The sequence below is a fragment of the Trichechus manatus genome, unplaced genomic scaffold, assembly GCF_000243295.1.
Source record: "Trichechus manatus latirostris isolate Lorelei unplaced genomic scaffold, TriManLat1.0 scaffold00009, whole genome shotgun sequence".
In the NCBI taxonomy this organism is placed as follows: domain Eukaryota; kingdom Metazoa; phylum Chordata; class Mammalia; order Sirenia; family Trichechidae; genus Trichechus; species Trichechus manatus.
In genome coordinates this window covers 20,385,612-20,395,147 of record NW_004443945.1, presented here as the reverse complement: position 1 = coordinate 20,395,147, position 9,536 = coordinate 20,385,612, and the positions used below count along the sequence as shown (strand labels likewise).

At 41.4% G+C, this 9,536-nt stretch overlaps 1 protein-coding gene across 1 annotated transcript in view; it reads left to right on the top strand.

Annotated features, from left to right (window-relative positions):
• Window positions 1-7,479, top strand: part of LAPTM4B (lysosomal protein transmembrane 4 beta) — a 41,065-nt gene extending 33,586 nt beyond the window's left edge. The window contains exon 6 of the mRNA XM_023725879.1: window positions 7,005-7,479. Coding sequence (XP_023581647.1) covers window positions 7,005-7,082 — 78 coding nt within the window. The 3' untranslated portion in view covers window positions 7,083-7,479. The remainder of the gene's footprint in view (window positions 1-7,004) is intronic.
• The last annotated feature ends 2,057 nt before the right edge of the window (window positions 7,480-9,536 follow it).

Sequence of the window (9,536 nt, the reverse complement as noted above, 5' to 3'; positions counted from 1 at the left end):
GGTGTTTGGACTACTCTAGATTATGTGTTAATTTGGAGGTTGAGGATCACAGGAATGGCAGGGTCTCAAGCAAGCAAGTCCTGACCAACTTCTCTGTGAAACACAGTTTCATCTCCTGGGTTATAACATCAAACAGCACATCCTCCTGAGTTGCTTTATTCACTGTGTGTACTGCATGTATCCAGCCCCTACTGCCCTTTTTCTGTTGAGAGTCATGTCTTTGGCGAGCTAGAGTTGTTTTCCCGGACCCTGCAGGGTAAACTAACAATGCCCTGCCTTCAGAAAAGGCAAAAGGAATGGGGTGGCTCTTTCCCAGCCTGCCATCTGCAGGTTGAAAGTGGTCCTTTGATGACTTCCGCTTTCCTTTAAGACTGCCATGATTATCCTTTTATTTTTTAAATGTTATCTTTATTTTTAATGTATTGCATGGGCATAGCTAAGAATCATGGTATTGAAAGATTTTTTTTGTCCTCCTCCACTCTTGCCCACCTCCCCCCCCCCACTCTTTCACTCCAACAGGTATATACCCTCAACTCTTTTCACTTGTTTTCTTTCTAGTATTTACCTCCATATTTCAAAATACTGTGATTATTTTGGAGCCCTGGTGGTGCAGTGGTTAAGAGCTTGGCTGCTAACCAAAAAGTTGGCGGTTCAAATCCACCAGTTGCTCCTTGGAAACGCTATGGAGCAGTTCTACTTTGTCCTATAGGGTCGCTATGAGTTGGAATCGACTCAGTGGCAATGGGTTATGTTTATATTGCCAATTTCTTATTAACAATTTGAGATATCTTTTGACTTCTTGTTGTTGAATAGAATGTAACTCTTATTCTCCTCCTGAATTCTCTGCTCCCTTCATGCTCCTAATATAGTTTTATACCAAAATTTTGGTTAAATCATTAATTAGTGTTTGACTATGAGTATGTGTGGATATTGTTTAGTGTGGAGCTCTGTAGTGTACATTCCATTTCTTGCACAACTCTTGTTTTTTCCGAGCTAACATTTGCCTTGGTTCCTCAGCTGCCAAGCTTGTTACCTAGCCCTGGTCCTTTCTAAATAGCTATCAGATCTGCCAGTTTCCTACTGATATTACTATCCCACTGTCCAGCTCTATAAGATAATCTGTCAATTCTGTTTCTTTCCCAGGGCTTCTCCTCCCCCATGCTCCAGTGTGGATTAGGTGCCACACAGCTGTCATTCTGGACCGTGATTTCATTTTAACTGTACCTCACCCCTGTTAGAATGTGAGAGACAATGCACAGACTGAAATGGTGCAATTCACTTTGTGTCTTGTACTGTCCCCATGGTCCTAGACCCCAAAATCACCAGGGATGGTTCTTTGAGAATCTAATGAAAGCTGTAGACACCCTCCCCAGGAAAATAAATACACAGACACAAAATTGTACATGCAATTTCAGGGACTCATAGATTCCTTGTGGTCCATTTGTGGTTCCCCAGGTACCCAAGAGCATAATTGGTATATCTTCTTAACATGTTGTGATGTATTTTTACGACTGTCTAGAGACATTTGTATAATTTATATATAATACTTTTGGGAGCATAACCCTAGCAACTATAGAATTCCAGATAAGCCTTTAGCAGCTTAACTTTGATATTAAGCTGAAAGCCCAATTCTAACTATCGTACCAAAACATTTCTTATTTTTACCAGTAGTTCTTTCCTCTTGAGCATTTATCATTTCTTATTATTTGATGAAGTCAATTAGTTTTCCAAATTTTTGTGACTTGTAGATTTATGCCCAGTTGGAAGCACTTCTATTCCAGGGTATTAGATTTTACAACATTTGATGTTATTTCTCCCTCCCATGATCCACATGTTAGTGTAGCTAAGGAGAATGAAGTTTCCTCTGGTAACACTGAATATTTGTTAAGATGAATTGAAATGAATGATGACCTTCTTTCCCACCAGAATGCTGTCCACCTAGTATAATGACTCCCGATAGACACTATGTATAGATACATGCTATACTTCCTAATGAACAGATGCTTCTGAGGTCATCAGGGTGGGAGAAAGTCACACTATCATCCAGTCATTCTATAAGTGAGATCCTGTTAAAACAAATTCCAACAGACTGTACTTAGATGAGAATTTGATTGTATTGAAATACAATGGTCTTAAAGTATTACTTGAAACAAAAGGGTCTATGGTGGAGGTTTATAATGTATATAGATTTATGCTGAGTACCTGCTGTTTGCCAGGCAGTGACTTTAGGTTGAAGTAGGACATGACCCATATTCGTAGCCTTCAGGTATTATTTTTTTGGTCATTCATTGTGAATAATTAAACTTTTTAAAATAATAAAAGACTGGGTTTAACTAAATGCTAACTTCTAAAAATTTCAAAATAATTCAATTTTCATGACTTTTTTTGTGTGGCATTTTAATTGGCATATTGTATCTTAATTTACCCTATAGTTACTTTCCCATATTTCCAAGTACTTCATCCATCTTTGTAGAAAAGGAAAATAGCCTGTGTTTTTAGTCAGTATTAACAGACTGTAATAGAAACTGAATGGCCATTCTTATTCCACCAGACCCTTTCTTGAAGTCATCAATAGTATCAGCATCATTTAGATGAAAAGATGACACTGTCCCTCCAAGAATTTAAAACCAATTCCATTTGAAGAACTTTGGAAGTTGTCCAGTAGCATGAGGTGCTGTGTGAAGAGCATTTTTTTACAGTCAGCATTTAGTGGGTGGCAGTGGAGAAGTGAAGACAATGAGGGTTTCAGAAACTTTCATGACAGGAGAAACTCTTCACCAGGCATCTTGACCTTCAGATAAAGGGTCAAAGACAATAGAATATTTGAGAATGAAGGCCATCAAGATGTTAAAATACTAAAGTAATATGAAATTTTAAAATAAATTTGAAGATAAATAGGAAGGAGTAGTGACAAGCTGCCAAATTCAAAATGAAAGTAAGTTTATTTGGACAAAAGGCAAATTTTGCAGCACTTTTTTTCTCTTTTTAAGAAAATTTTATGTTTACTCTTGTACAAACATTTCGGGGAGTTTGATTTGAGTGTTGCATTTTGCTCGTTAGAAACACACACACATACAACAACGTTGGCTACGATGGCTGATTTCACTCCTTTTTAAAGTAGCTCCACTGTGTTTTAGGATAATTTACCAAAGGATAATGATAGATATGAACCAGTAAATTATTTAATGAAGTTGTGGAGCATAATGCTGAGGCTCAGTCATGCTAAATTTAACATGTCTAGTGCTGATCACAGTTGTTACCACTTGTTATAAGTTACCACATCTAATCATCTAATTCTGTGTATTTGTGTGTGTTTGCAAGCATATGAGTGAGCTTACTCATGCATGCTGAGGCTCAGTCCTAAAGTCAAACAAGCAGATAGAGAGGAGAGCTATTGCTTTGTTTTCAAGAACACATTTTTTCCTTCAGCTCAACCAGAGGCTTTTAGGATTTCTAGTGGAAATACTACTGTTAGATACTGGATAAAACTGCTTATGGGTGGTACACAGGCTCACTCTTCATGCCCTGACCCTGGTTTATGTTTCCAACTTCACCTCCCCACATTCTCCCATAAGATTCGCCATAGCAAATCCCTTGCAATTCCCAGAAAGTGCTATGCTTTCTTGCTTCCCTACCTTTGCTTGAGCTCTTACCTTGGGATGTCATCCTCTTCACTCAATGCCTTGTCACCTCCTCCTTATCCTACTGAGAGGTCTTCCTTGAACTTCCAGCCTAAATTAGTTGTCCCTGTCTTCTTTAGCATCTTGTCGATGCCTAAGCATCTGTCATGCTGAAGTATACCCGTTTTACCTGCCTCTGCCCTCTGCTAGACTACTTGTTGTTAGTTAGTTGTTGTCGAGTTGGCTCTGAATCATGTGACCTTACATACAACAGAAAAAAATGTTGCCCAGTCCTGCGCCATACCCATGGTAATTGTTATGTTTGGGTCCATTGTTGCAGCTATCGTGTAATGCCTTCCAACTGTGGGGCTCATCTTTCAGCACTATATCAGACAATATTCTGTTTGTAATCCATAGGGTTTTCATTGGCAAATTTTAGAAAGTAGATCTCGAGACCTTTTTTCCTGGTCTGGAAGCTCCACTGAAACCTGTGCACCATGGGTGACCGTCCTGGTATTTGAAATACTGGTGGTAACTTCCAGCATCATAGTAACACACAAGCCACCAAAGTATGACAGATTGACAGAAGGGTAGGCTGGTGACCTGGACTGCTAAGTTCCTCAGAAGACAATGATATGTTTTTAGATTTGTGTTGCCATTACTGAGTACTCTCTACAGACTAGGTGCTCAGTGTGGTTGGTGGTTTGGATCAAGAGTGGATAGTTTCTCTTTGTGGGGATAACACTGCTTCCTTGTCTCAGACTGGCATCTTATACATGAGTGTATCTTGGGTGCTCCCTTCCCTTTCAGCATGGGCAACATGCCTCAGACTCTGAACCTTGGGTAATGCCACAAGTATAAAGTGTTTAGGACACAGGGGCAGCATCACTACCACTTTCAGGAACAAAAGCCATGAAGGTGACAGTAATGACTCTCATGCCTGTTCCCGTTGCTTGTTTATGTGTGGTTGTGCCAATAATCAGTGTATTGCGTCTCAACTCCCAACTTTTCCCGTTTAGCCCAGTTGGGCTAATATTTCTCTAAATGTTTCTCTTTTGCCAGCTGGCGTGATGGTAGGCTTTGTCAGTAGAGGGTGCTGGAGGAGGAAAGGATTTTCTTTCCTGGGTCCTGTGTACTCCACATGGAAACCCTGGTGGCACAGTGGTTAGGAGCTATGGCTGCTAACCTAAAGGTCGGCAGTTCGAATCCACCAGGCACTCCTTGGAAACTCTGTGGGGCAGCTCTGTCCTGTAGGGTTGCTGTGAGTCGGAATCGTGACGGCAATGGGTTTGGGGTTTTTCTTTTTTTTTTTGGTTTGTGTGGTCCACAGCATTTGGCTCTTACTGGCAGTACCCTGAGGGAGGAGGGCCTAGCAGCAGCATCTCCTCATGACATGCTTCTCAGCACCCCAATACACAGCCTCTTCTCAGGCAGTTTCCAGGGCAAATAGCACCTCTCCATGAGCAGGTTCTGGGCAGCAACCCAACATTACTCCTGCAGCAGCCTTCCAACAGGTGGGTTTTTGCACACCAGCCTCGACCTGCTGACTGTGGATTTCAGTGGGTTTCAACCACACCCTCTCCAGCAATGTCTGAATCCCAGCCTTGGGGAAAGAACCCATTTCCATGTTTGTTCCTTCCTTGAATACTCTCAGTCTGCACTAGTTTTCTCTTTTTTCCCCCTCTTAGACAATTCCCTGTTAATAATTCTTCACACTAAACTTTCTCTGTTCAAATTACTATGTGATTTTTGTCTCCCCATTGGCCCCTAACCAATACAGATGCCCTCTGTCTAGAATGCCACCCAGGCTGCCCTTCCCCACCTGATGAACCCTGTAGATTCTTTAAGGCCTTGGCCTAAATGATACCTCATTCATTTATTCCACAAACACCTCTGATTTCCTACTGTTGAATAGGCACCAGGCCCAATACTGGGGATAAGTAAGACAGGGCTTCAGCCCTCTAGGAGCTCCAAAGCTAGAGGAAGAGAAAAATGAGCAATGATGCATGCTATGTTAGAGAAGTGTGCGGGTGGGGGAAGAAGGGGTGGCGTGATGACTAAAGCTTAAAACAGAAGCTTAAAAAGAAGATGTTAGTGTCTTCCCTGTAGGAGCCTAAGGGACAAATAAATGAAAATACGTGGAAGAGATGAACATTTACCGCCTTAAGTGTGTAGCTAATATCCATAAAAGAAAAACAAAGTGGTTTTATTCTGTTTTGTTTGTGAATATTCTTTTTCTTTTCACAAGGCACTTGAGGTGGATAAGGTTTTATTTTAATCTTCTCAGGGCAGGAACTGTTTCTAGTCCTGTTTGTCTTGTACCTACAATGCCTGGCCCATAATAACATGCATAATAAAAGCTAGCTGACTGACTTAAGGCTAATGATACTGAGTTGATAACTATGTTTTGTCTTCTGTTCCAAGAAAGCCACATTCAGCCCATGTTTTCTTATGTTAACAGATTATAAATAAATATAAGCTATTGTTTTTGTACTTGAAATATAAACAAAAAGGTGATTAATAAATTCAGCGCTTGCTTTTTTTGGTTCCTCTCCAAGCAGCCATTTACAAATAATCACGTAATGTCTACCATTTCAGGTATGTGCCACACAGTGTGGTGTGTGCTTCCTTTTTTGTAGACCTCTTTCTCAGGTGTCCCTGGGTGGTGGAGTTAACACATTGCTGCTAACCAAAAGGTTACTGGTTCACATCCACCCAGAGGCACCTCGGAAGAAAGGCCTGGCAACCTACTTCCGAAAAAATCAGTCGTTGGAAACACAGTTCTACTCTGACACACGTGTGGTCTCCGTAAGTTAGAATCAACTCAATGGTAACTGATTTAACTGGTACTTCTCAGATATCCCAGTTTTACAGACATGGAAAGAGGTTAAATTACTTACCCAAGGCCACACTGGTAAAACATACCTGAGGCAGGCTTTGAGTCCAAATTGATACCAAAGCCCTTGTGTTTTCTACTGTGCCACCCACATCTCACCATGAGTGATTCCATAGTCAGTCAGGTGCCTGTCTTAGTCTGCAGCTGTGCGTGCATGCACGCACGCACGCACTTATGCAAAAGTCCTTTTTCCTCTCCTGAAACCACCACCACCTCCCACCTCATCCTCTGGCCATCCAGGTGCCCTGGTTTAGCGCATGGACAGGGTTAGGAAAACTCAGAAAGGGAAGAAAGTCTCTCCCTTTTGCCTCTTTGAGTTAGGGTTCAAAAAGTCTTTCATCAGGGTGTATCCACTTGCTGGAAAATTGAACTTGGTACAGGTTATGGCAAATGTTTAATTGTATATAAAGTTCAGTGAAATTTGAGCCTTGAGGAAATTTATTTCCACTTATGAAACATTAATCCTTATTTTCCTTTTGCCTTCTCAGGTGCTGTTACCCCCATATGATGATGCCACTGTGAACAGCACTGCCAAGGAGCCGCCCCCACCATATGTGTCCGCCTAGGCCTGAGCGCAGGTGCGGAGCCGAGAACAGCAGCTTAACTTCACACACCTGAGCAATAGTTCTTTCACTTCTGAAATGAGCTCTCTGAGATTATTTGTTGCTGAAATGCTACAGTTTTAAAATTTAGATGTTAAGTTGAAACTCTCTGTAGTCTTAAACATGAGCTTTAGCTAGAGCACTGTGATAGATTCACTGTGGAATTCTTTCCGTAGGGGTTGGGGGTGTAATGGGCTTCACTAGACTTCCGTAGGCATTTAAACTTCCTAAAACTATGGATGGACCCTGAGTCAGAGAAGTCTGGTTTTGTACCTACTGGGCCCCACAGTTGGGGATTTTGTCACACTTTTTCTCTCTGTTCCCTATGTCCCTTTCGAAAGTGTACAATAAAGTAAAAAATTCGACAAGTTTTTCTTAAACCATTCCACTGTATAGAACAAACCCTTATTAGAACAGGAATGTTAATTTGTGTAACTATTGCACTAATTAGGTAAATAGGTATCCTTATCTATATGCTGCAAGAATTTCCTTAAGATTCGTTATAACTTAAATTCAATGACAGTTTGAGTGGGCTAAATTAATACCATTAGACGACACCCAGCAATGAGACCAGTGACTGTCAGGGGCTGTTCTTGTACAGCCTGTGTCTGGGGTGTGAGTTAATTTGGTTGGCACTGGAAGGTATCTGGTGCTCCTTTCCCCAGGTTTCCTGCCCCCTCCCACAGCCCCGTACTACTAAGCATCCTGCCCTAGCTTGTTTCAAGGACGACATCCAGCTCTCCAACTCACTTTATCAAGTGGAACTGCTGATAATGTATTTGCCTACTTATATGAGAAAAGGGTTACTTCTCCTTTCCCTGAAGGTACATCCTACTATTTTGAACTTCCTGGTATGCCTAGTCATCTTTTAAAATGTAAAACAGTCTTCAGAAAATTGAGGGTTGCTTTCCTTGTTGAATGCTTTTGACTACTTGAACGTCAGGGGACTTTTGTATATTCATGTGCTCACAAGTCAGCCACTCTGTTCATTATGAAATGTGTTGTAAATGAAGGCTTTTGCAATTAAAGTGAGATTTGCCCCCATCTAAGAAAGAACCTTTGACTCTGTGGTGGTTGTGCCTGAGGACTCTTCCTGCCCAGATGTGGCCGTGCAGATGGTTCAGCCTGAGGCTTTATGGCTTGTTTCACACATACATGTTTTTTCATATTTCAGTGCTGATAAAATTGGAGCATTTTAGGCTAAGAGAAATGGGAAACAAAACAGACTCGAGTGCCAACATTCCTAACATCCGCCTCTATGGAGCCCCATATGTCAGCTGGTTTGCATATGATTTCTTTATATCCGTAGTGCTCTTTTAATAAGCAGTTAAGATTTTACTAGTTCCCAAGGGAGACTAAAATAAAAGAGGGAGGAGGAGAGATTTCTATCCCTGAGAATCAGCCTCAGTGACTTCTTTTGGTATATCTCATTGGTATTCTTTATAAACTCAAGCTAGGAAATTTTGTCCCTTGAAGCTTTATGCCCTTAAGATTCACACAAAGGTAAACACACTAGGGGTTATTAGGAATGGAAAAGGAGTCCCTGGGTTGAGCAGTTAAGCACTTGACTACTAGCTGAAAGGTTGGCTGTTTGAACTCACCCAGAAGCACCTTGGAAGATAGGCCTGGCTGTCTGCTTCTAAAAGGACACAGCCTTGAAAACCCTATGGAGCAGTTCTACTCAGCAAACATGGGTCACCATAAGTCGTGTTGTAGGGGAAAAAACATCACAAAGTTTAGTAAAGCAAAAAGAAAGTTTTATTTGGTATGTATTCAAAAGGGCAGAAGTGGGAAAAGGACAACCATGCTGCCAGAGCTAGAATGTCTGCCTGAGTCCAAGGAAATACCACAGAACGGACAGAAGTGGGAAAACGGACAAGCATGCTGCCACAGCCATGTCTGCCCAAGTCCAAAGAATATTACAGAATAGGCAAAAATGGGAAAACCTGACAAGCGTGCTGCCACAGCCATGTCTGCCCGAGTCCAAAGAATATTACAAAATAGGCAAGAATGGGAAAACGGACAAGCATGCTGCCACAGCCATGTCTGCCCGAGTCCAAAGGAAGAGTTACAGAGCCATCAGTATATATTAACATTACAAATGGGCAAAACCATTGAAAGCTTCACCTTTTCACAGACTGGCTAGAAACTGTGATCCTACATTTTGAATTGTCTTTCTTAACAATCACTGGTACAGGTTTCAGTAATGACAATCAGGAGGGTCTTCATTGGTCCAACAAATTTCTATTCACTAAATGCTAATAGAAAAAGTAGAAAGTCTTTTGTGTTGTGTTTGATCCGCTTTTTGTGAAAGTTTCCCTAAAAGATATTTTCCAAGATTATCTTAGCTATTGTCTTTACACCTCAGGGCCCAGTTGGTGTGTCCCTGTGAGTCCTTGTGGGCCCAGCTCCAGCTGG